Genomic DNA, 27,801 nt, shown 5'->3' on the forward strand with positions numbered 1-27,801 from the left:
AACATAAGTAAATCATACAATTTACTAAGGGGAAGCAATTTGAGTGACGTTAGAAAAAAAAGGTGAGCCAATATATCGTAGAAAAATAGGCAGATTTTATTTTCCACTTAAAAGGGCTTGATCACCTGAATTATAAACAGGGTCGCAGTAGGCGGTTGATTTCAATACTTACCTTACCCTAGTTCCTCTTGTGCCTCCAGAGGCACCTAGGGAATCCACAAAAAGTTTCAGTCATCTCAGAGGTGTGTTGAAGCTAGTATGGTTTCCCTTTTGGGCTTTAGGAACGCATGTACATTTGAAAAGTCTCTTCTGTGTCAACATCTCTGGGTGTTTCTAGGACAGCCTCGTCTTCTTGATCCTTATGGTTGAGGATGGAGTTTGGCAGGCGATTTTTGCTCATCCTGATGACATGCCGAAGATAATCCCAACTACGTTGACGGATAACGTCTGTTATTAAAGGCAGCTGAACTTGTTGCCTGATGGTGTCATTTCTTATCCTCTGGGTCCAGTTTGTATTTAGGATTCTTCTGAGGCATGTGTTTCCAAATGATTGTATTTTTTCTCTTGTTGCTGATTGAGGTGCCAGGTCTCAGATCCGTAAAGCAGTACTGACAGAACATTCCTTTGGAACAGTCGTAGCTTTTGCCTCAAAGAGTATTTTAAAATTTCCAAACACGTCTGAGATGGTTAAACGTCCCTTGTGCTTGTCCTAACCTAAGTAGGACTTCTCTAGGTATATCTTAACTTAGAATATGTTTGGTTCTTAAAACATACTTTCAACAAGACATTCTCCAAACAATTTGACATCTGTAATGAACACAATTACATGTTTCTTCATATTGGAACAATGAAACGTTTATATTTTTTCATAATTTAATTCAGTTATTTTCGGGAAAAACCGGTGATGATACAATACTTGTAGTTACAACGATTATATCTTGAATGAGTTATTTTGTTGTACTATGAAAAAACAATACTGAGATATTGATGAGCTTATTCTTTAGAAAAATTGGGTGAAAATTGTAAAAATGCTGTGAAATCAAGTATGCTTTTTATATATTAGCAATCTTTAACACAAAAAATTTCATTTACTTAAAATAAATATAAAGCAATACGACTGCAATAAATCCAATTTAGCTTAATAACGGCATTTAAACGAGATTATTTCCATAGTTTCATATTCTAGGCTCAATAGTTAAAACACATTTTTCCCTATTCTCAGCTATTCAAACGAACAATTTTTTCTTTTTCTTTTACGTCTCAATATTTTGGACCTAATTGAGCAAAATTTAAGAGTTTAGTAAAAGGTCTCTTATATGGTAGGCTACTGTAGAATACCACATTCGAAATTACAATCAGATTTTTTCTGGTATTCAGATATTTCGCACAATATACTTTTCTTTCTGTGGAAATTTATTTGTCAGATAAATAAAAAAAAAACAGACAAAAAACAACAGATAAGAACGCATACATTTTAGAAAAATTGGAAATTTTCTACAATTTTGGTAGGGGATGAATAATTGATTAAATAATATTTCGAAGTCCCTAAAAAAATTCAACAGGGATGTTTCAACCATTATTATTTAGCGGACAAGCATCTTTTCTAACAGTATCATTTGTTTCTGATGAATAATTATTCTTGTAACAGATAGGCGTCCCAAACAGACTTGGCGTTTTTTAGCGAACTTTTTTTTTTACCGAGCGTTTCTTATATGTGTATTGAATAGCACTGCGACTTACAATATTTTGTGGTAAAAAAAAAAAAAAAAAAAAAAAAAAAAAAAAAAAAAAAAGACAACAGTAAAACAAACGACGACGGCAGCAATGCAGCCGTCCATTATTACTGAAATAAAGGAACAAAAATAAACGATCGTTTATTTAAACGCCTCTGACAAAATGGTGACCTGGTAGAGGTAAATGCATGCCTACATACTCGGCGGTTGTTTTGTTTTTACCGCTGATGACTGCTGATGATAGTATGTTTGCAGGGAATATATTATAAAGAAAAACTAAATTAGAATTCATAAATGAATTTGTTCCCCTGGGAAGGGAGAGGGCAATTGTAAAAGAAAAACACTGGATAATTTGATCAGGAGGTGCCAGAATTTCAAGAAAGTTCAAAGTGTCTAGAAGTTGGGCCCTAATTAGAAAACTAATGCAGAAAACTCAGCCAATTTCACCTATAGATTTACTATCTGGAAAATTGGCGAAGTGCCTAGAATACCGCAAGATGTGCTGACTTCTCTTTCAATTAGAGTTAACGAGTGCACAGAGAAAATAGAGGGACTAATCGATCAGTGTAAGTTCTACCTTCCGTCAGGCCCTACTGTCTGGCCCCCGCTACCGAAACCAGAAAGACTTGAGAATCCTGTAGTGATAGCGAATGTGCCGGCGGAAAGCCTTGAATCATGTGCCAAACAGAAGGACTTTATCGAAAAGAACGGTGGAAAAGGACATATTCGCCAGATCACTCAACGAAAAGGTGGGTTAGTTGCCTTTCTCGATACGGCGGATTCAGCTCAAATCCTCGCAGACATGTTGAAAGATAATGTCCGTGATGTCAAGGTTTCTTACCGGAAACCAAAGTTTTTAGCGGTGGCAAGATTCGTTCCTCCGGCAACCACAGAGGAAGAAATTATTGCTGCGAACTCCGAAGTTACGGAAGTCCACCGGTTCGGCACCTCTGGCACAGTGAAACTTGTATTTAAAGACTCGTTCGCGCGAGATCAGACAATTAAACGCGGAATATTTGTAGACTACACCCACGTCCGGGTTGAGGCCTATAAAGAGCTCCCCAAGAGATGTTTTAACTGTCAATCTTTCGAGCACCTCTCTAGTGCCTGCAGCAACGCTCCGAAGTGCTCTAAGTGCGCCGGTGCCCACGTCGCATCACGGACGTCCCCATGCACGTCCACCACAGTTAAATGTGCTCTATGCCCAGAAGGCCACAACACCCACCCCTCATACAGCATGAGATGCCCACTAGTTAGAAATGCTATGAAAAAGCCCACTACAACGAAATGACTTCTCTCTCCATCATCTGCCGAAATATCTATGGGCACAATTCAGTCAAACTAGACTACGTTAAAGAACTATGCCGTCAATTTAATGTTGTGTGCTTACAAGAACATTTACTCACCTCCGAAAATTTTGGTCTTTTCGAACAGTTGAATCAAAAAACTGTGTTCATGCATGAAGCAAAAAGGTCCTCAGTCCGTGGTCGACCTAGTGGGGGCACTGCTATCATAACGGACAGTTCGCTTGAATGTCAAAAGCTGGAATCGTGTGAGTTCTTCCTCGCTGTAGATTTTCCTGGCCCCGGGGGTTTTGTTCTGATCACGGTTTATCTACCAACAAACCTAAACACCCTCTCTTCCGAAAAACGGTTCTCGGAAGCTTGTGGCCGCCTCTCGCGCTTACTTATTAGGCTGGGCAATCGAAGAGTACTAGTCTGCGGTGACTTTCAGTGCGACTTAACGAACCCATCAAATAAGCTCTCCGAAATCTTCTTCTCAGTAATCCCAGCTGGGTATGATCTCTGTGAAAAGACTGACACATATACGTACATCCATAAGTCCGGTTCAACGACAAACATTGACCATGTGCTATGTAACTTCTCTCTAGGTGCTCCAGTCACCGTGGACTCTGAGCACACAGTAAGTGATCACCTTGGCTTGTGCTTTAAGGCTAACTTCTTCTCGTGTAGGCCGAATAAGCCCCAAATTTATGCTACCAAGACTGAGTGGAATAAAATAAACGCCGACCAGTATAAACAGACATGTGATGAGATTCTCGGAAAGATAAAAGTTCCCTTTCAGCTCTTGATGCATGGCTCGAGTGATTTGGTAGCACTAGACATTTATTGTACTGAGATTATACATGCAATGAAAACGGCTGAGCAGGCTTCTGTACCCACTCGCCGTTTTAAACCTGGAATCAGCAAGCCTGGCTGGAGTCGCTCTCCGAAAGTAAGGCAAGCCAAAGCTCGTGCTAAGTTTTGGCTGAGCTTATGGCGCGATTGCGAGAGGCCTAGGTCAGGTGTAGTGTTTGAGCAGTTCCGCAACACGAAAAAAACTTATAATAAGTCTGTAAGTGATCTTAAAGCTGCCGAAGCCGAACTTGCTTCCCAAGAAGCAGCAAATAATCCTGTATATATGTGGAAGTCTTTTAGACAGTCTAAACCAGTGACAAACCCTGCTAGTAACATACCTGAGGAGCAGTGGGTAAAACATTATAGTGAAGTTTTTGGGATTAAACATGCCCAACTAACAACCGAAAGTGATAGTGAGCTCTCACGAGCTTTTGCGTCCCTCTTGATTCAACGGAACTATTTTACCGTCTCAATAGGCGAAGTGCTCCAGGTTATTAAGCAGCTGAGAAAGGGCAAGGCTCCCGGGCACGACGGAATTGTGACTGAACACCTCCGCTGTGGCTCACCTCTGCTCATTGAGCACTTGACGCTGCTATATCAAATGTGCCTTGATTCTGGTGCAGTCCCTAGGTCGTTTGCCCTAGGTATTGTGACTAACGTCTTGAAGAAGGGAAAAAATCGTAACCTCTGCTCTAGCTATAGGCCTATAACAGTTTCTAGTACATTAAGAAAAGTGTTAGAGAGACTTCTGTTACCTGAGCTGTTACGAAAGTGTAAAATTGACAATCGACAATTCGGGTTCCGTCGCCACCTCGGTTGTGCATTTGCACATCGCCTTCTTACGCGTATAGTATCGAAAGCTCAGAATCAATCACGGACTCTTTTAATTTGTGCAGTAGATGTGTCCGCGGCGTTCGATTCGGTAATTCATTCAAAGTTAATTTTGAACCTGCTGCACCAAGGTGTGAACCCACATGTAGCGGCCGTCCTATGGCACTGGTATTCGAGTAGCCTTATCCGTGTTAAGTTGAGTAGTGAACTCCTGTCGAAACCGATTAAGCTTCACCGGGGACTGCGTCAAGGGTCGGTTTTAAGCCCTGTACTCTTCAATTCACTAACCTCGTCGGTAACAAAAAAGATTAACGGTGGTTTTAACACTGAATGTATGGATGTGAGCCTACTGTGCTACGCAGACGACATATTACTGGTGAGCACATCGCTTTGTAACCTTCAAGCTAATATCGATCTCCTAAGTCGAGGTTATACTAATATTGGTCTGGTTATTAACCCTGCTAAAACAGAATTTCTTGTATTTGAACCCCCGCGTGCGCCGTCTGAAGTTGCCCGTCGCGAGGCTACCCGTGTTACCGTTGCAGGGCAAGTAGTACTTCCAAGCCGCAAGTTGAAGTACCTAGGTATCACATATGGAAGCGACCTCAGAAGCTCGCGTGCTCTGTTTGTTGACCAGGTTCTGTCGGGTTTTCGGTCTGGGTATGCTAAACTTGCAGCCCTGAAGTTTAAATTTAATAAGCATATCCTTGCTAGGTTGTATCGTGCCGTCGCTCTTCCCTTTGCTCACTATATCTCACCTGTTTGGCATTGGCTATCGAATTCGGATATGTTGCGAATCCGTTCAGGCTTTTGCAAATATTTAAAGTTTCTGCTTGGTCTGCCACTTTACCTCCGTAACACTGGTCTGCTAGAAAAGTATCATATACCTGATCCTGTTGAGTTCATGCCGAATTTTGAAAAACAAGCTCTCGTGAAACACAGGGCACTATTATTTGATTTCCCAGCGACTTTCTTGCTTGATAGTTGAAGTGTGATTTGTTTGTATTTAGTAGATTATTATGTTCGGTTGATTTGTGTTCGTTTTTATTTTCTCTTTTCTTTTGTTTTGCTCCGCTTCTTCATGCTTCTTTTTTATAGCGGGTTTGTAATAAATTATTATTAGTCCCTGCCTTTGACCCTAATCAAATCCAAGCATAGTTATCCTAAATAAAAAAGTCTTAATCTTATTTACGTGCCCTAAACCAAATACTATTTAAACAAAATTGGATTCAGTTACATTAAGAAAATTCCTATCTATTGGTGTTCAGAATAGCTTCTAGTTTAACTGCTTCCCCCCTGCTCCAATGTATGTACGTGTAATAAATTCATACGTATTTCGGGGGTTATACAATGAATTGCTTAGATGAAGGGGGATAAATTTATGCCGTTTTTCTATTATTTCCCCTGAAAAATACAAACAAAGGCTTTGTTTAATGAACTATTAGTCTTATGAGTTATTAGTCCTTAACTTGCACCTGCTTGACAGGTAATTGCTTTGAAAATCCAAATTACCTCAATAATTACATCAATTGAAAAACAAAGTCAGAGGCAGCAGAAAGATTCCAGCTTGCTCCATACACCTCCTGCTTCATTAAATAAATGCCTTGTCTCCGTTTAAATTACAAAAGGAGTTTTTGCAAAGAAGGTTAAGATCAATTAAATTTGACCTATCTTTTGTATCCCAGACACAACTAAAGGATTTTTCTCATTGTTTATTCATTGATTAGTATTAATTACTAATTAAAATTGATTGTTAGGTCATATTCCTGATCGACTGATATTGCTTCTGTAGAATATTTACCACCCAGTGTGTAAGCGTTAGAGGAACAAGGGCAAAAAACTCAATAAAAATTAATAATTGCTTGGTAGAACAAACACTTGAACGCCTAGTGTATTTCGGGCCAGAGAGTTCGATCACTCACCATAACTGTGCGACTATTCCCTCCAAGAGCATTCATCAAAAGTTTAGTCAAGGATGACTCTCGAAAAGGAACTTTGACTTGTTTTCCCTGAGCAGATTCAGCTAGAGCGTGAATACATTTCCCAAGACATGCCAGTGACTGGTTAATATTGGCTCCTTCTTTTAGCCTTTCAGCACTGGAACCTGCCGAGCCTACTCTTTCGCTAGAAAATGGGAGAAGAATTTGTATAAAGTAAGATAACTGATGATAAGTTGGATTGTAGATTGTAGCTTTTATTAGCAGTAGTTTTATGTCTAATAACAAACAGAATGTGCCGCATAGCTAGTCAAACTTAAGCTAATGATATTGAACAAATTACGCATATAACAAACAGAAAATAAGAAGAACAATCCATTCAAGCTTAACACAGACATAAATTGCTAAGAACTTGAACTTAAACTTTATTGAATCAACAAATTAGACAAAGGACAACTTAAACAACAGTATACAGAGAGGCGGGTTCTAAAAACGGCTCCATATTTTTTCTCGATAACTGGTATCTTGGGATATTCTCGCACAAAAACACGATCTATATAGGTCAGAAGTCTAAGAAAAATCGTTAGGAGATTTAATTTTTTGTTTTTGCAAATGACGTCATGTACTATGTTATTGCCATATATAAGCATTTCTTATGACATCATATACTACTACTACTAACAAGTCACCGCAGCACCAAGCCACCTGAGGCCAACTCAACTACGCACGCTCCTCCTCCACCCCAATCTATTCAAAGCCTCCCTTTTTACACCCGCCCACGAAGTTCCAATTTCCTTTAAATCTTTCTTTATGACGTCCTTCAACCCCAGACGGGGACGACCTGCTTTCTGTTTAGCCCTAGATGGTTGGCCGAAAAGAACAATCTTCGGCAATCTGTCATCCTTCATCCGCACAATGTGCCCTAGCCACCTCAACCTTTCTTTCATTACAGCCCTAGAGAGCAGTATTGAACTACATTTTTGGTATAGCCTATTGTTTGAAATACGGTCAGTCAGCCGGGTACCCAGAACAATCCTTAAGCAATTTCTCTGGAAAACATCTAGCAAATCTTCATCCGCTTTTCGGAGCGTTCATGCTTCAGAGACGTATTTGACCACTGTCATCATTGTAGCTTCCAATATTCTAATATTGGTTTGCAGGCTTATCTTCCTATTCTTCCAGACTTTTTTTTAACTGTGAAAAGACTCCCTGAGCCTTGGCTATTCTATATTTAACATCTTCACTGCTCCCACGATCTTTACTAATAATGCTCCCAAGGTAAGTGAAGCTGTCCACCTGATCAATCTTTTCAGTATCCAACGTCTTCTTTTCATCTTCACTTATTCCTAGCCTTAGTGACTTAGTCTTCGTAACATTAATTTTCAAACCAATTCTAGCACCCTGAAATCGCAAAACCTCTTAAACTTCATTCATTTTGCTCACACTTTCATCTAGGATGCTTAAATCATCAGCATAATTCAAGTCCAGGAGACTTTTTCCTCCCCATTTGGTTCCGTGGTCTCCCATTCCTTTCCTGTGCTCCTTAAAACAAAGTCCATCAAAATAATCCATACAAAGGGGGATAGAACACAACCGTGCTTAACTCCTGATTTAATACGAAACCAGCTTCTAAACTCATTTCCTACCTTAACCAGAGCAGTGTTATTCTCGTATATAGCACTAATCACTTTAATGTATTTGTCTGGTATACCATACAAGGATATAACCTTTACTAAAGCTCTTCTATCAACAGAATCGAACGCTTGCTCATAATCTGAAAAACTGAGGACCAAAGGTTTTTGAAAACTCAGGCACTTCTCAATTATTAGCCTAAGAGTGAAAATTTGGTCGACACATCCTCTACCTTTTCTAAAACCGCACTGCTCTTCTCTTAAAACTTTGTCTACGGCATCTCTCAGTCTAAAAAGTATCATACTACTAAGTAATTTACTACCTACAGAGACCAGACTAATGCGTCGATAATTACCACACTCACTTTTATCACCTTTCTTATTAAGGTTTTCCTAAAATCATTAGGTACTTCCCTTTTTCAAAAATCATATTCATAGTCTTCAGTAACTTATTTATAACCTCAGAGCCACCATTTTTAAGAATCTCGTTTACCACCCTATCAGCACCTGGAGCCTTATTATTCTTTAATCCTTTTAGTACTGTTGCTAATTCCTCCTCACAAAACAAATCTTCCTTCACATCCAAGGTATCACAAACTTTTTCATTTTCCTCTATATTTTTTCCTGCAACTCTATCTCGGTTATGCAAATTCTCAAAATGTTCGGCCCATCTCTCTTTAGTTTTTTCCTTATCGCTAATTGCGACCCCATTCCTATCTTTAACTGTGCCAAGTCTGGATTGACTACTCCCTCTCAATTTGTTAACGTGCCAGTACAATATTTTACTATTATGCCGTCTAGCTACACCTTCCAGGTCCTCGACAATTTTATCCATGGCCTCTACTTCACACCTCCTTAATTCATATTTTAATGCTTTCTCCACTTTCTTTACATTTCTTTTGTTTTCATACGATCTATCACTCAGATAATTCTTGTAGAAGTCCTTCCTCCTTTCTATTAAGCATAAAGCTTTTTCACTAATATTCTTAGCTGCAGTTCTAGCTTTCTTCCCTAATACACCTTCAGCAACTTCACAAATTATTATTCTAAAATTATTCCAACCATCTTCCACATTATCAAATTTTAAACTCTCAAGTTTAGTATTCATCTGTTCCTCAAAAGTTTCTCTCAACTTCTCATCCTGGAGCGTACCAACATCACAACATCCCGGGAGGTAGTTACACTTTCGAAATTTCAGCTTTTAATTAACCTTAGACACTACTAGATGGTGACCTTAATTTTTAACATCAATAACATCACTCCTATATACCCTAGTATCTTGTATTGATCCTCCCAGTCTTCGGTTTACTATAACATAATCAATAAGGTTTGCTGTCTTACAATCACGTGAATACCATGTTAACTTATGAGCCATTTTATGACCAAACACCGTATTGGTTATAATTAGATATGTTATACCTGCAAAATTGCAAAAGTCTGTATCCATTACTGTTTTCATTTCCTACACCAAATTTACCTAGGCTGGGATACCATCTATCCCTATTTCTACCATCCTGGGCGTTAAAATCTCGCAGTAATAACGTCATATATGGCATCATATAAGTATTTTCTAATATGATTTCATGCATAGCATAAATAAGATTGTTGAGTTTCCAACTCAACAATTATTTATATAATATAATGTCTCTTGAAAGGCCCATAAAACGAAAATTTGGAATTGCAGTTACTATAAATGATGATTCCTTGGAACCAACACCTGAACTATCAAACGTGACGAGATGTAAAATTTAACAACCTGGACCATCAATTGCAACAGCACCAATACGGACAACTAAAGCGAAGGCCAATGCTAAATTGTCTATAGTAATAAAAATCCAAAAATGTATCAAAAAGGAAAATGAAGAGCAAAGACACGGGCGGTTAGAAGATATGCGAAAAGCAAAATTAGAGCGTGTTAAAAATGAAAATGAAGGGCATAGACACACATATTTAGAAGACATACGACACCGAGCAAGTGAGAGAGTCAAAAATGAAAATGAAGAGCAGCAAGTAAATAAAAATCAACCTGGACAGCGAGAATCAAAACGTGTCAAAATTGAAAATAATAGCGATTATCATTGGGTTTTGGATTTTGACATGGACAAGGTCATCAATGCCTACCATATCTTCGTTTAAAAAAAGGTTTGGCGATATGTATTTAATAATGACGAAAGATAAGCCGGGTTGTAACAAAGGTGGTCGTCAATGACTTCCATACCTTGTAAAACTCAAAAATCTGGACTAGATCAATCGTTTGAAGAAAAAGAAGTTTTTGTCCCACCACATGAAGAACTTAAAGAAACAAAGGTTTGGTGATATCTCTTTCATAATGACAAAAAACAAGCCGCGGCAAAAACTAAAAGTCCAATAAAAAAATGTAATTTTACAAAGGCACCACTTCTATTTTAAGATCCATATGGAAGTCATGACATGAAGAAAAGGCTCAAACTGTCTGCGTTTAGAAGACCAGCGACAGTGGGAAACTACATATGGAAGCCTGCCGCCTGCCCCATACCTTTGTTAAAAAAAAACGGAGGTTCGGCGATACGTGTTTCATATTGACGAAAGATAAGCCGAAGTGTAACGAACCAAAACAAATTGAAAATGATAGTGATGCTGATTGCGTTTTGTATTTTGACATGGATAAGGTCATCAATACCTACAATACTTTTGAAAATCAAAATATGGACTGGATAAATCGTTGGAAGAAAAATAATTTCTTGTCCCACCTCCTGAACAATTAACAGAAACAAAAGGTTCGGTGATACGTCTTTCATAATGACAAAAGACAAGACAATTTCGGAGACCACACTGCGTTTTACTACTGATGACGGTCACTGTATATGTGACCGAAATATCTGGTATTTTTTGTGAAATTTATTATAAACTGTCTATTAAAAAGGATTTTATCCCTATTTTGAACTTTTATTTTATCGACAAAAGACAAGCCAAGGCAAAAGAAGAAGTTTTTGTCCCACCACATGAACAATTAAAAGAAATAAAGGTGGTCGTCAATGCCTTCCATATCTTAGAAAATCAAAAACCTGGACTAGATCAATCGTTGGAAAAAAAAAGAAGTTTTATATATATATATATATATATATATATATATATATATATATATATATATATATATATATATATATATATATATATATATATATATATATATATATATATATATATATATATATATATATATATATATATATGTATATATATATCCTATCACCTATAAGAAAGGTGATAAAAGTGAGTTTGGTAATTATCGAAACATTAGGCTGGTCACTGTAGGTAGTAAAATACTCAATAATATAATACTTTTTAGACTGAGAGAGGCCGAAGACAAAGTTTTAAGAGAAGAACAGGCAGAGGTTTTTAGAAAAGGCAGAGAATGTGTCGACCAAATTTTTACTCTTAGTTTAATAATTGAACAGTGCCTGAGTTTTCAAGCAACTTTGGTCCTCAGTTTTATAGATTATAGGCAAGCGTTCGATTCTGTTGATAGAAGAACTTTATTAAAGGTATTATCCTTGTATGGTATACCAGACAAATACAATAAAATGATTAGTGCTATGTACGAGAATAACACTGCTGCGGTTAAGGCAGGAAATGAGGTTAACAGCTGGTTCTGTATTAAATCAGGAGTTAAGCAGGGTTGTGTTCTATCCCACTTTATATGAATTTTTTGATGGACTTTGTCTTAAGGAGCACAGGAAAGGCAATGGGAGACCACGGAATCAAATTGGGAGGGAAAAGTCTCCGGGACTTAGATTATGCTGATAATTTAAGCATCCTAGAGTAAAGTGTTAGCAAATGAATGAAGTTTTAGAGGTTTTGCTAGTTCATGGTGCTAGAATAGGTTTGAAAATTATTGTTAAGAAGACTAAGTCACTAAGGCTAGGAATATGTGAAGATTAAAAGGTGAAGATGGGTAATTAAAATATTTATCAGGGGGGCAGCATCACTTACCTTAGTAGTATTATTAGTAAAGATGGTGGGAGCAGTGAAGATGTTAAAAGTAAAATAGCCAAGGCTCAGGGTGTTTTTTCACAGTTAAAAAAAGTTTGGAAGAATAAGAAGATAAGTCTGGAAACCAAGATTAGAGTATTAGAATCTACAGTGATGACAGTGGTCAAATATGGCTTTGAAGCATGGGCGCTCCGAAAAGCGGATGAAGATTTGCTAGATTTTTTTCCAGAGAAACTGCTTAAGGATTGTTCTGGGTACCCGGCTGACTAACCGTATTTCAAAATATAGGCAATAAGAAAAATATGGTTCAATACCGCTCTCTAGTGCTATAATGAAAGAAAGGTTGAGTGGCTAGGACACGTTGTGCGGATGAAGGATGACAGATTGCCGAAGATTGTTCTTTTCGGCCAACCGTCTAGAGAAGGTAATTTTGAACCAGCTTCACGTGGCAAAATGTACTTTCTTGACCCCGTGAAGCTTTTGAAAAACACCTTGCGCATACATTTAAATTTTGGGGTCTCTCGTTACCCAATAGATCTCTTATAAGATAAACTGCGAGTCAAATCATCCTGTTGCTTCACTGGGACAACAGCCTTCGTTAGAAGACAAATGCCATTGAAAATCAATATATAACAGCCTGCCGTTTAGTCGTGCCTGGAACCAGCACGGTTACCTAAAGCAGAACATGAGTTTAAGTTTTGGATTTGTTCATAGAACTTGTTGCGTATTGAATTTTGTTCGTGGAACTAGTTGCATGCTGAGTTTTCTTCGTCAAATTTGTTACATTTTCATTTCTTTCTTCATGAAACCTGTACATTACTTTTTCCCTTCGTAAAACGTGCATACCAATTATCACCATTGTGAAACTTATTTAATCATAGAACTTGTTGCGTGCTGATTTTTATTCGTGTAACTTGTTGCATGCTGATCTTTGTTCGTGAAACTTCTTGCAGGTTGATTTTTTTCTTCGTGAAACTTGTACATTGATTTTTCTCCTCGTGAAACTGATTTTCTTCATGATACTTGTTGCGTGCTGATTTGTTTTTGTCAGTGAAACTTATTGTGTGTTCTGATTTTTGTTCGCGAAACTTGTTACATGTTGATTTTTCTCTTTGTGAAAATTGTTCATTGATTTTTAACCACATGAAACTGATTCTGTTCATGGAACTTTTTGCATGCGGATTTTTGTTTCTGGAACTTGTTGCGTGATGATTTTTCTCTTCTTGAAACTTGTAAATTGATTTTTCTCATCGTGAAACTTATCTTGTTTATGGAACTTGTCACGTGCTGATTTTTATTCGTGGCACTAGTAGCGTTCTGATTTTTGTTCGTGCTTAATTAAAAAAACTTTTTCTACAAAATAAGTTTTTCAAAGAAAAGTAAAGAACTCCATTAAACTAAAAAAGAGCAAAAATAAAAACAAGTAATCTACCAAGCGTGAAACTGCCATAAATCAGCATCGATAAATAAATGAAACCCAAAACGAACAGAAATTACAATAAATAACCGATTCAAACACGAAACGAGCAGAAATTAACATAAGTTGGGCGCAAAAGCACTATGCTTTCCCAAGACCAGAGAAAAATTTTCACTTTACTGAAAAAATATAAATCTTTTTACTTTTTTAACTTTAATAAATCAAATAATATTAACATTTTGATTACTACATGTCAGTATATTTATATTAAACTGACAATGCACATTCATGAAAAACTTATTCTGTAGAAAAAGTTTTTTTAATTAATTTCTGTTCGTTTTATATTGACACAGTCTTTTCGGGGAAAAAGAAAATAATAGTTTAAATCTTTTCGTTTTTTAAGACTTTATAGTTTGGCCGGCTATTTGTATGCTGGAGAAAATTTTTCACCAATTTTTAACATTATACACCCTTTTAAAAATCTGGACACAAATAGTACTGTTTAATTCAGTTTCATACCTCCTCTAGTTGACCTAAAATGGAAAAATTGATACCATTCGTAAAAAAAACTGTTTACTTTTTTTGATAGCTTGGACAAACTTACGCTATTTTGATTTGGTTAAATTTTAAGAGCAGAAGTAACCCCGAAAGTTTGAACATAATACGCTCAGTCGTTCTTGGGATACTGCTGAGATGCCTTATTGGGAATTAGCACTATCACAGTGCATTTTGATATAATCTTAAGGTAACATTTAGTTTTTTAACATAATGGGCAAATGGGAGGGTGGAAGTGGAAGAGGGCTAGTTACCCTCCAATCACTTTCGACTAATAAAAAGGGCATCAGCCCTTTCTATTTTCAATCGAATGAGCCCTTTTCGAAGTTCCCACGACAACTCCTTCAATACACAGTGCTCTGGTCTAAACAACAACAACCACAAAAAATAATACATTATACCCACATCCATCTTTACTATAAAAATTTCAACCCTTCCAATCACTTTCGACTATGAAAAAGGGAACTAGACCTTTCGATTTTTAATCGAATGAGCACTTTTGGAAACGATAACGCTTTCTATAAACACCTTATATGCCCCCAGGGCATGAATTACAACCCTTACCCTTGAGTCATTCTTAAAGATCTAATTTCCAGAACTGTCTACTACGTTGAATAAAATGACTTTCTGAAAATTGTGATTGGATGTGTTTGGAAGAATGGTGGGCGTGAGAGGAAGTTTAGTTACGCTCCAATAACTTTCGATTATTACAAAGGGCACTAGACCTCTCAATTTTGAATTGAATGAGCCCCTTTTGAAGTTTTACGACAACTCTATATATAAAATTTTATATGCTCCCAGGGCATAAACTACAACCTTTACCCTTGGGGCTCTTGGGGGTTTGTCATACTTAAATACATAATTTCCCAAACTTTCAACTATGTTGAACAAAATGGCTATCTCTAAACTTTGATTGAATGTGTTTGGGGAAATGATGGTTGTAAGAGGGGGGTCGATTACTCCCCATTTACTTTTCACTATTAAAAAGGGCAATTTCAATTTCCAATCAAATGAGACCTTTTTGAAACTTCTATAACAACTTGCGATATAGACTTTAATGCCCCCAGGGCATAACTAACAACCCTTGCACTGTCGGCTCCGAGGGGGTTATCTTCATAAAATACCTAATTTTCAGAACTTTTGACAGTTTGGAACAAAATGACTATCTCAAAACGTGGATCGGATGTTTCGGGGGATATGCTGGGTATAACAGGGGCGTTAGTTAGACTCTAAGCTCTTTCGATAAATAAAAAAGGCACCCTCCTTAACAATTTCGAATTGAGTTAGCCCTGTAGAATCCATTACAAAAACACGGCATTTAAAAACCGAATATGCCCCCAGGGCATTGCTTAAGACCCTTGCCCTGAGGGCTCTGGGGGGAGGGGTTGTCACCCATATGGGCCAAATTTTCGAATCTTTCAACTTCTTTGAATAAAAGGGTTATCTAAAAATTTTGATTGGATGTGTTTGGAGAATCGGTGGGTGTGAGAGGGGGGCGGGGCTAGGTGCCCTCAAATCACTTTCGACTATTAAAAATGGTACTAGCCCTTTGAATTTCAAATCGAATGAGCCCCTTTTCAAGTTTCTACGACAAAGATTTCAATACGATCCTTATATGCCCCCCGGGCATAAACTAAAAACTTTGCCCTCTCGGGGGTTTGTCATCCTTAAATACATAATTTCCAGAACTTTCAACTGTGTTGAACAAAATGGCTATCTCTAAACTTTGATTGACTGTTTTTGGGGAAATAGTGGTTGTAAGAGGGGGGTTAATTACTCTCCACTCACTTTCAACTATTAAAACGGGCAATTTCGATTTCCAATCAAATGAGACCTTTTTAAAATTTCTATAACAACTTTCGATATAAACTTTAATGCCCCAGGGCATAACTTACAACCCTTGCACTGAGGGCTCTGAGGGGGTAATCATCCTAAAATATCTTATTTCCAGAACTTTCAACTAGGTTGAACAACATGGATATCTCAAAATTTGATTGGATGTGTTTGGGAAAATGGTGGGCGTGAGAGGGGCTTTAGTCGCTATCCAATCACTTTCAATTATTAAAAAAGGCACTAGCCCTTTCAATATCCAATTGAATGAGCCATTTTGAAGTTTCTACGACTACGCTTTCAATAAAAGCTTTATTTGCCCCCCAGGGCGTAACTTATAACCCTTGCCCTGAGGGATGTGGGGGAAGGGGTTGTCTTCCTTAAAGACCAAAGTTCCAAAACTTTCAACAACGTTGAATAAAATGGTTATCTAAAAATTTTTGATTGAATGTGTTTGGAGAAAAGGTGGGCATAAGAGGGGGCGGGGGTAGTTGCCCTCAAATCACTTCCGACTATTAAAAAGGGTACTAGTCCTTTGAATTTCCAATTGAATGAGCCCTTTTTCAAGTTTCTACGACAAAGATTTCAATAAAAACCTTATATGCCCCCAGGGAATAGCTAATAATCCTTGCACTGAGGGTTGTGGAGAAGTATCTCAGGAAAAGGTGGGCGTGAGAGGGGGTTAGTGGCCCTCAAATCACTTTCGACTATTAAAAAGGGTACTAGCCCTTTGAATTTCAAATTGAATAAACCCTTTTTCAAGTTTCTACGACAGTAAAAACCTTATCTCTATGTGTATCTATGTGCATTATCTCTATGTGTGTCATCTCTATGTGTGTTTCATCTCTGTGTGTGTATCGTCTCTGTGTGTTTATGGTCTGTGTGTGTGTCGTCTCTGTGTGTGTCGTCTTTGTGTGTTTGTCGTCTCTGTGTGTGTGTCGTCTCTGTGTGTGTGTCTTCTGTGTGTGTGTGACGTCTCTGTGTGTGTCGTCTCTGTGTGTGTGTTGTCTCTGTGTGCATGTCATCTCTGTGTGTGTCGTCTTTGTGTGTTTGTCGTCTCTGTGTGTTTGTCGTCTCTGTGTGTTTGTCGCCTGTATGTGTGTGTCGTCTCTGTGTGTTTGTCGTCTCTATGTGTGTGTCGTCTCTGTGCGTGTGTCGTCTCTGGTTTATGTCAGGTGAGGTCAGGGGGGCTAGTTGCCCTCAAATCACTTTCGACTATTAAAAAGGGCCCTAGCCCTTTGAATTTCAAATCGAATGAGCCCTTTTTCAAGTTTTTACGACAAAGACTTCCATAAAAACCTTATATGCCCCCAGGGCATAACTTATAATCATTGCCTTGAGGGTTGTGTGGGGAGTGTCCTCCTCAAAAATATGTTTTCTATCTGGAAATCAACTACGCTGAACAAAATGTCTATCTCAAAACTTTTGATTACATGTGTTTGGGGGAATGATGGGCGTGTGGGGGCTAGTTGCCCTCCAATCAATTTCGACTATTAAAAAGGGTACTAGCCCATTGAATTTCCAATCGAATGAGCCTCTTTTGAAGTTTCTACGACAACGCCCTCTATAAAAACCATATATGCCCCCAGGACATAACTTAAAACCCTTGCCCTGAGGGTTGTGGGGGAGTGTCCTCCTCAAAAACATATTATCTATCTGAAAATCAACTACAATGAACAAAATGACTATCTCAAAATTTTGATGGGATGGTTTTTTGATTGGGGAATGCTGGGCGTGGGAGGGGGTGCCTAGTTGCCCTCCAGTCACTTTCGACTATTAAAAAGGGCACTAGCCACTGCAATTTCTAATCGAATGAACCCTTTTCGAAGTTTCTACGATTGCTCTTTCGAAACGAACTACCCGGGTATGGAGAACAAAAAAAACACATTGTGCCCACATCGTTCTTTATTTAGGCAGCACTAGCACGCTGCCTATGAAACTTCTTGCATGTTGTTTTTTTCTTCGTTAAAGTTGAACATTGATATTTCTCCTTGTGAAATTGATTTTGTTCAATGAACTCGTTGCGTGCTGATTTTTGTTCATGGAACGCATTACGTGCCGATTTTTTGTTCGTGAAACTTGTTACATATTTTTTTTGCTCTTCGTGAAACTTGTACATTAATTGCTTTTCTCTCCTCTTTAAAGTGATTTTGTTCAGGGAACTTATAGTGTTCTGGTTTTTCTTCGCGGAATTTGTTGCATGCTGATTTTTCGTCGTGAAACTTGTTGCATGTTGATTTTTCTCTTTGTGAATCTTTTATATTGATTTTTCTCCTCGTAAAACTGATTTTGTTCATGGAAATTGTTGAAAGCTGAATTTTGTTCGTGGAAGTTGTCGCTTGCTGATTTTTGTTCATGAATGTTTTAAATGTTGATTTTTCTCATTTTGAAACTGGTTTTGTTCGTGGAATTTGTTTTGCAATGATTTTGCTCGTGAAACTTGTTACATCTTGTTTTTTCACTTCGTGAAAATTGAATATTGTTTTTTTTTATCCTCCAGGAACAGATTTTGTTCATGGAACTTGTTGCATGCTGATCATTGTTCGTGAAAGTTGTTGTATGCATACTTTGGTTCGTAAAACATGTTGCATTTACTTCTACATGGATTTTTTTTCTCCTTATGAAACTAATTTTGTTCAAAGATCTTCTTGTGTTATGATTTATGATCGTAGAACCTAATCAGCACTGATTTTGGTTCGTAGAAACTTTCCTCATGTTTATTTTTCTCTTCGTGAAACTCTGACATTGATTCTACTCCTCGTGAAACTGATTTTGTTCATGGAACTTGTTGCCTGCTGATTTTTGTATATGGAACTTGTTGAATGTTGATTTTGGTTCGTGAAACATGTTGCATGTTGATTGTTCTTTGATTTTCGTGACATTTGAAAATTGATTTTTCTCATCGTGAAACTTATTTTGTTATTTTTGTTCGTGGAAATTGTTGCGTGCTGATTTTTGTTCGTGGAACTTTTTGTGCACTGAGTTTTCTCCTCGTGAAACTGATTTTGTTCATGGAAATTGTTGCTTACTGATTTATTTTTCGTGAAACTTGTTAAATATTGATTTGTCTCTTCGTGAAATTTCTCCATTGATTGTTCTCCTCGTGAAACTTATTTTTTTCATGGAACTTGATGCTTGCTGTTTTTTTGTGGAGTGCAGACTTTTATCCATGAAACTTGCTCCATCTTGACTTCTCTCTTCGTGAAACTTGTATATTGATTTTTCTCATTTTGAAATTGGTTTTGTTTGTGGAACTTTTGGCTTGCGGGGTTTTGTTCGTGAAACTTGTTGCAAGTTGTTTTTCTCTTCGCAACACTTCTAAATGGATTTTTTCTCCTTATGAAATTAATTTTGTTCAAGGAGCTTCCAGCGTAATGATTTATGATCGTGTAACTTGTTGAGCATTGATTTTTGTTTGTGAAATTTGCCTCATGTGGATTTACCTCTTCGTGAAACTCTTACATTGATTTTTCTCCTCGTGAAACTAATTTTGTTTATGGAACTGGTTGCCTGCTGATGATTGTTGTACCTGGAACTTTTTTCAAGCTGATTTTGGTTCGTGAAACATGTTGCATGTTGATTTTTCTTAGATTTTCTTGACATTTAAACATTGATATTTCTCATCGTGAAACTTATTTTGTTCATGGGATATGTCGAGTGCTCATTTTTATTCGTGAAACTTGTTGCTTGCATATTTTTATTCGTGAAACTTTTTGCATGTTGATTTTTCTCTTCGCAAAATTCGTACTTTGACTTTTCTCATCGTGAAACTGATTTTGTTCATGGAACTTGTTGCGTACTGATTTTTTTTCATGAAACATATTGCATGTTGATTTTTTGTTCGTTAAAGTTTTCCATGTTGTTTTTTCTCTTTCGTGAAACTTTTACATTTATTTTTTTTCTCCTGTTGAAACTAATTATCTTCGTGGAAATTATAGCGTGTTGATTATTGTTCGTGGAACTTGTTGCGTGCCGATTTTCGTTCGTGAAACTCGTTCTATACTGAATTTTTTCCTCGTAAAACTGATTTTGATCATGGAACTTATTGCATGCTGATTTTTGTTCGTGAAACATGCCTCATGTTTATTTTTCTCTTCGTGAAACTCGGACATTGATTCTTCTCCTCGTGAAACTGATTTTGTTCATGGAACTTGTTGCCTGCTAATTTTTGTATATAGAACTTGTTGAATGTTCATTTTGGTTCGTGAAACATGTTGCATGTTGATTTTTCTTTGATTTTCGTGACATTTGAACATTGATTTTTCTCATCGTGAAACTTATTTTGTTATTTTTGTTCGTGGAAATTGTTGCGTGTTGAATTTTGTTCGTGGAACTTTTTTTGCAGAGTTTTCTCCTCGTGAAACTGATTTTGTTCATGGAACTTGTTACTTACTGATTTATTTTTCGTGAAACTTGTAAAATGTTAATTTTTCTCTTCGTGAAACTTCTCCATTCATTGTTCTCCTCGTGAAACTGATTTTTTCATGGAACTTGATGCGTGCTGTTTTTTTGTGGAGTGCAGATTTTTATTCATAAAACTTGTTCCATCTTGAATTCTCTCTTCGTGAAACTTGTATATTGATTTTTCTCATTTTCAAACTGGTTTGGTTCGTGGAACTTGTTGCTTGCGAATTTTTGTTCGTGAAACTTGCTGCAAGTTGTTTTTCTCTTCGCAATACTACTACATGGATTTTTTTCTCCTTATGAAATTAATTTTGTTCAAGGAGCTTCCAGCGTAATGATTTATGATCGTGTAACTTGTTGAGCATTGATTTTTATTTGTGAAATTTGCCTCATGTTGATTTTCCTCTTCGTGAAACTCTTACATTGATTTTTCTCCTCGTGAAACTAATTTTGTTCATGGAACTGGTTGCCTGCTGATGATTTTTGTACCTGAAACTTGTTTCAAGCGGATTTTGGCTCGTGAAACATGTTGCATGTTAATTTTTCTTTGATTTTCTTGACATTTAAACATTCCTTTTTCTCATCAAGAAACTTATTTTGTTCATGGAACTTGTCGAGTGCTCATTTGTATTCTTGGAACTTGTTGCGTGCATATTTTTATTCGTGAAACTTTTTGCATGTTGATTTTTCTCTTTGCAAAACTCGTACTTTGACTTTTCTCATCGTGAAACTGATTTTGTTCATGGAACTTGTTGCTTACTGATTTTTGTTCATGAAACATATTGCATGTTGATATTTTGTTCGTTAAACTTTTCCATTTTATTTTTCTCTTTCGTGAAACTTTTACATTTATTTTTTTTCTCCTGTTGAAACTGATTTTCTTCGTGGAACTTATAGCATGTTGATTATTGTTCGTGGAACTTGTTGCGTGCCGATTTTCGTTCGTGAAACTCGTTCTACACTGAATTTTTTCCTCGTAAAACCAATTTTGTTCATGAAACTTGTTGCATGCTCATTTTTATTCGTGAAACTTGTTAAATTTTTATTTTTCTCTTCCCGAAATTTGTATATTGATTTTTCTCATTGTGAATCTGGTTTCGTTTGAGGAACTTTTTGTGTGCTGGTTTTTGCTCAAAAAACTTGCTGTATCTTGTTTTTTCTCTTCGTGGAACTTGTAAAATGATTTTTGTCTCCTTGAGAAACTGATTTTGTTCAAAAAACTTGTTGTATGCTGATTTTTGTTCGTGAAAAATGTTGCATGTTGATTTTGTATGGTTTTCATGACATTTAATCATTGGTTTTTCTCATGGTAAAACTTATTTTGTTCATGGAACTTGTCGCGTCCTTATTTTTTTCGTGAAAATTTTTGCATGTTCATTTTTCTCTTCGCAAAAATTGTACAATGACTTTTCTCCTCATGAAACCAGTTTTTTTCATGGAACTGGTAGCAAGCTTATTTTTGCTCCTGGAATGTGTTGCGTGCTGATTTTTTATTCGTGAAACTTGTTTCATGTTGTTTTTCTCTTTCGTGAAACTCGTACATTTATTTTCTTTTCTCTTCATGAAACTGATTTTGTTCATGGAACTTATAGCGTGCTGATTTTTGTTCGTGGAACTTCTTGCGTTCTGATTTTTGTTCATGAGACTTGTTGTACATTTAGTTTTCTCTTCGTAAAACTTATTTTGTTCATGGAGCTTGTTGTTCACTAATTGTTTGTTCGTGAAACCCTTTGTATGCTGATTTTTGTTCGTAAAACTTGTAACATGTTGATTTTTCTCTTCGTGAAACATAAATATTGATTTTTCTCCCGGGAAAATGATTTTCTTCACGGAACTTGATGCCTGCTGGTGTTTTTTCATGGAACTTGTTGTGTGCTGATTTTTGTTCGTAAAACTTGGTTCTTGTTGACTTTTCTCTTAGTGAAACTTTATATTGATTTTTCTCATTGTGAAACTGGTTTTGTTCGTGGAAAGTGCTGTGTTCAGATTTTTGTTCGTGAAACTTGTTGCATGTTATTTTTTCTCTTCGTAACACTTGTACCTGGATTTTTTTTGGTCTCCAAGAAACTAATTTTATTCAAGAAAATTGTTGCGTGATGATTTATGTTCGTGGAACTTGTTGGAAAATGATTTCTGTTCGTGAAACTTGTTGCATGTTGGTTTTTCTCTTCGTAAAATTCGTAAATTGATTTTTCTTCTCGTGAAACTTATTTTGTTCATGGAACTTGTTGCCTGCTAATTTTTGTACATTGAACTTGTTACGTTCGGATTTTTTGTTCGTGAAACTTGTTAACGTTTTTTTTCTGTTCGTGTAACATGTATATCGATTGTTTTTTCTCGTCGCAAAACTGATTTTATTCATGAAATTTATTGCATTCTTATTTTTGTTCGTTGAACTTGTTGTGTACTGATTTTTGTTCGTGTAACTTGTTGTACACTGAGTTTTCTCCTTGTAAAACAGATTTTGTTCATGGATCTTGTTGCTTACTGATTTTTTGTTCGTGAAACTTGTAACATGTTAATTTTCTAATGTTCGTGAAACTTGTCCATTGATTTTTCTCCTCTTGAAACTGATTTTCTTCATGGAATTTGATGCATGCTGTTTTAATTGAGCTTGTTTAGTACAGATTTTTATTCGTGAAACTTGTTACATGTTGACTTTTCTCTTCGTGAAACTTTTACATTGATTTTTCTAATTGTGAAACTGGTTTTGTTCTAGGAACTTGCTGTGTGCTGATTTTTGTTCGTGAAACTTGTTGCATGTTGTTTTTTTTTCTTCGCAACACTTTTACATGGATGTTTTTCTCCTTATGAAACTGATTTTGCTCAAGGAGCTTCTTGTGTAATGATTTATGATCGTGGAACTTGTTGAGCACTGATTTTTGCTCGTGAAACTTGCCTCATGTTGATTTTTCTCTTCGTAGATTGCTTTTCCTCCTCATGAAACTGATTTTATTCATAGAACTTGCCGCTTGTTTATTTTTGGTCGTGGAACTTGTTGCATGTTGATTTTTTGTTCGTGAAACTAGTTTTATGTTGTGTTTTTCTCTTCGTGAAACATGTACATAGATTTTTTTCTCGTCGCAAAACTGATTTAATTCATTTAATTTATTGCATGTTTATTTTTGTTCATAGAACTTGTTGCCTGCTGATTTTTGTTTGTGGAACTTGTTGCATATTCGTGAAACTCGTAGATTGATTTTTCTCATCGTGAAACTTATTTTGTTCATGCAACTTGTTGCCTGCTGATTTTTGTTCGTGAAACTTGTTGCAGGCTGATTTTTTGTTCGTAAAAGAAGTTGTATGTTATTTTTTCCTCTTCGTGAAACATGTCCATAGATTTTTTTTCTCTTTGCAAAACTGATTTAATTTATTTCACTTATTGCATGCTTATTTTGTTCGTGAAACTTGTTGCGTACTGATTTTCATCGTGAAACTTTTCTCATGTTGATTTTTCTTTCGTGAAACTTGTGTATTGCTTTTTGTCCTCGTGAAACTGATTTTTTTCAAGGACCTTGTTTGTGTGCTGATTTTTGTTCTTGGAGTTTGTTGTTAGCTGATTTTTGCTTTGAAGTTTTACACAGGTTAATTTCTCTCTTTATGAAACATGTACATTGATTTTTCGCCTCGTGAAATAGATTTCCTTTATGGAACTTGTTGCGCGCTAATTTTTAGCTCTTGGAACTTGTTGCGTGTTGATTTTTGTACATGAAAATGGTTACATGTTGATTTTGCTCTTCATGAAAATTATAAATTGATTTGTATCCACATGAACTTGAATTTGTTCATGGAAGTTCGTGCGTGCTAATTTTTTGTTTGTGAAACTTGTTGTATGTTGTTTTTTTCGCTTTGTGAAACTTATACATTTGTTTTTCTCCTGGTGAAACTTATCTAGTTCAAGGAACTTGTTGTGTGCTGTTTTTTGTTCATGAAACTTGTTGAGTGCTGATTTTGGTTCGTGACACTTGTTACATGTTGATTTTGCTCTTCGTGAAAATCGTACATTTGGTTTTTCTCCTCGTGAAACTGATTTAGTCCATGCAATTTGTTGGTTGCTTATTATCTTTTCGGAATTTGTTGTGTGCTTATTTATTGTTTGTGAAGCTTGATGCATATTGATTTTTCTTTTAGTGAAACTTTTACATTTATTTTTCCCCTCATCAAACTGATTTTGTTCGTGGAACTTGTTGCGTGCTATTTTTTCTTCGGGAAACTTTTTGCATTTTTTTCTCTTCGTGAAATTTGTAAATTGATTTTTCTCCTGGTGCAACTGCTTTAGTTCACGGAACTTGTTATGTGCTGATTTTTGTTCGTGGGAATTGCTGAATATTTATTTTTGTTCGTTAAACTTACTGCATGTTGAATTTTCTCTTCGCAATCATCATGCCACTAGTTTCACGAACAAAAATCAGCACGCAACAAGTTGCACGAATAAAAATTAGTAGAACAAAATAAGTTTCATAATGAGAAAAATAATGTACAAATTTCATGAAGAAGAAATCAACATGCAACCAGTTTCATGAACAAAAATCAGCATCCAAGTTCCACGAAAAAAGTCAGTTTCGCGACAAGAAAAAAATCAATGTAAAAGTTTCACGAAGAGAAAAAACAACATGCAACAAGTTTCACGAGCAAAAATCAGCATGCCACAAGTTCAACGAACAAAACCAGTTTCACAATGAGAAAAATCAATGTACAATTTTCACGAAGATAAAAATCAACACGTAAATAGTTTCACGAAAAAAAATCAGCCCGCTATAAGTTCCATGAACAAAATCACTTTCACGAGGAGAAAAAAACCAATGTGCAAGTTCCACGAAGAGAAAAAACAATTTGCAATAAGTTTCACGAGCAAAAAACAAGCACCCAACACGTTCCATGTACAAAAATCAGCACACAACAAGTTCCATGAACAAAATCAATTTCAAGAGGAGAAAAATCAATGTCTGAATCAGTATTGATTCAGAGTTCAAAGCGATAACACCCATCTAAAAACAGATATTTTTTCGAACATAATCAAATTAGTAAGTTTCGCAATCTAATCTCAGTGAAGTAAAAGAACATTTATTCCATAACGAAATTGGAACGTTTTACGAGCACCATCAGATTAGTAAGTTTTGCAATCTAATTTACTGTGGTACGGTGAAGATCAATATATGCAGTAAATAGCTATAGTAATTACATTTGAGTGAAAAAGGATTATAGTGGTGCAACGTTTGGATTATAAAACTTGGAATATAAAGGATTATAAACAACACGTTTTTTGGATTTTCGGGGGGTAGTCAAACTCCCCCCTTGTGAGTAAGGTTCGTTTAATGTTTTGAATTATCATTATGCTCTTGCCTGAGTAACAGCATAGTTCACACGATGGTGCTTGTTATCAGTGTTCAGTGGCAGATTTGGATTACTTCACGGATTTTCGAAGCCCATATTCCCCTGTTGCCGTTTCTATCACCCAAGTTTGATATTTAGCCATTATTGAGGCGTACCTGTCCTATATTTTTAGCCGTGCTAGTAATTAATAGCCAAAGCCAACAGTAGGCCTACGTTAAGATTAGAGTGAGTAAACAAATAATTTATCTATTTGAAGTGGGCGAAGTCTCTTTACTTTAATTGGTATGGGTCGTAATCGCAAACGTAATCGTCCCGCTGAGGACTCAGAAAACCCGTTGAATTCTACATATACTAGTACTGAAAGTTCTATTACCCAAATTACCGTGGAAACTTTATCACAGAATTTTAATAAAGTACTTGAAGATGTTCAAGAAAATGATAGAAAACTTGGCATGATGAACGATAAGTTAAAACCACTAGACGATGGTGTTTCCAAAATAGAGGTAACCCAGTGAGATCACTGGTCTCAATTTGCTATTCTCGATAGTAGAATCAAAGTTCTAACAAATGAGAACTCATCTTTGAAACCATAATTATCAGTTCTTGTTGATGAGGCTAAGGCCCAGGGAAATGCAGTTTTGGAAATGTCGGATAGGCTTGTTAAATTGGAAATTGAACAGAGGGGTAAAAGCATAATTGTTTGGAATGCAGGTTGCGAAAATGAAAATGTTGCTGCTGCTTTGTTCCAGGATATTTTTAAAGTGGGTTTAGAACAGCCTACAGTACCACCATTCAAAGTTATTCAGTGTAGGAAGGATGCCAAATTTTTCAAAGTTGAACTAAGTGACAACGAAACAAAAATTGGTCTATTACGCAGTGCAAAAAAACTAAAGAATAAGAATATTGGCCCATTCAAGGAATTGTTTCTTAGTGATGATGCTACCCCTGAGTTACGTCGGGCTAAAAAAAATTGTATTTAATAAGCGAGTCCAGTTACGAAATGCAGGTTTTGATGCATGGGTTTCTAAATCTTTCCCACCTTGTGTTCAATTTAAACACCCTGATGAATCGATCGCTAAGTATTTTCAAAATGATGTAATTACTGAACTTGCTAGACCGGTTATTAGCCATGACTATGGAGGGCGTAGTCAAAGAGGTCGATCCGGAAAGCAGAAGTGAATGTTTTGCTTGTTTGTAGTTAATCAAGGAAAATTATATTTGTTTTTATAGTTTGTGATGTAAGGTTAAGTAATTTAATTGGCTGTTAGAGTTTAGATTGGATACCCTCTGTGTGATTATATTGTGCTCTTTGGTGATTAATAATGATTGTTTTCTTCGCTTGCCTTTATTTAGAATTTATACCTTATTTCTTTTGGGGTTTTATCTTTTCATTTTTTCTTTTGATTATTTTTGTTTCATTTTTTGTTGTGAGTATTGAGAGAGTATCTTTAATTGTGATTGGTACATGCCCTATTCGTCACCATAGGCCATTTGGATCTTTAATAGATATTGGTTAGAGATCTTGTTCTACCCCTGGGGGCTCGTAGTATAATTGATTTGGAAAATAAGAAAGTTAATTTTTATAATTATTTTAATGAATGTATTAATAGAAATTTGGACTTTGTGGTTCCAGATTTTAACCCCCCTGAGGATTCTAAATTTGTTTTTAGTTATGATTTTCTTGATGTTGAGTGTCGGCATGGTGGATCGGAAGATTTTGGGATTTTTCATTTGAATTGTCAGGGCCTAAATACGACATTCGATTTTTTAGCGAATCTAGGTAAACTTAATCTTTTCCATGTGTTTGCTTTGACCGAGACCTGGTTGAAGGACCACAATTCTGATCTTTTAGATATACCTGGATATACTTTGCTTATTCGGAACCGGGAGTTACGTCAACACGGGGGTCTTGCGGCTTATGTTCGTGAAGATCTCCGTGTTAGAGTCCGAGATGATCTAAGTGAATATAAGGAAATGGTGTGCGAAACACTATTATTACAAGCTAAATTGAATAATGTT

At 36.4% G+C, this 27,801-nt stretch overlaps 1 protein-coding gene across 1 annotated transcript in view; it reads right to left on the reverse strand.

The window, feature by feature from the left end:
• The window catches only part of LOC148948584 (kinesin-like protein KIF28), a 288,269-nt gene that overhangs the window by 177,767 nt on the left and 82,701 nt on the right, over positions 1-27,801 (reverse strand). The window contains exon 8 of the mRNA XM_089094971.1: positions 6,625-6,826. Within this exon, the coding sequence (XP_088951097.1) occupies positions 6,625-6,826 (202 nt within the window). The remainder of the gene's footprint in view (positions 1-6,624; positions 6,827-27,801) is intronic.

This window comes from Artemia sp. Qi Xiang Cuo, chromosome 9 (genome assembly GCF_049724085.1).
Source record: "Artemia sp. Qi Xiang Cuo chromosome 9, ASM4972408v1, whole genome shotgun sequence".
NCBI lineage: Eukaryota > Metazoa > Arthropoda > Branchiopoda > Anostraca > Artemiidae > Artemia > Artemia sp. Qi Xiang Cuo.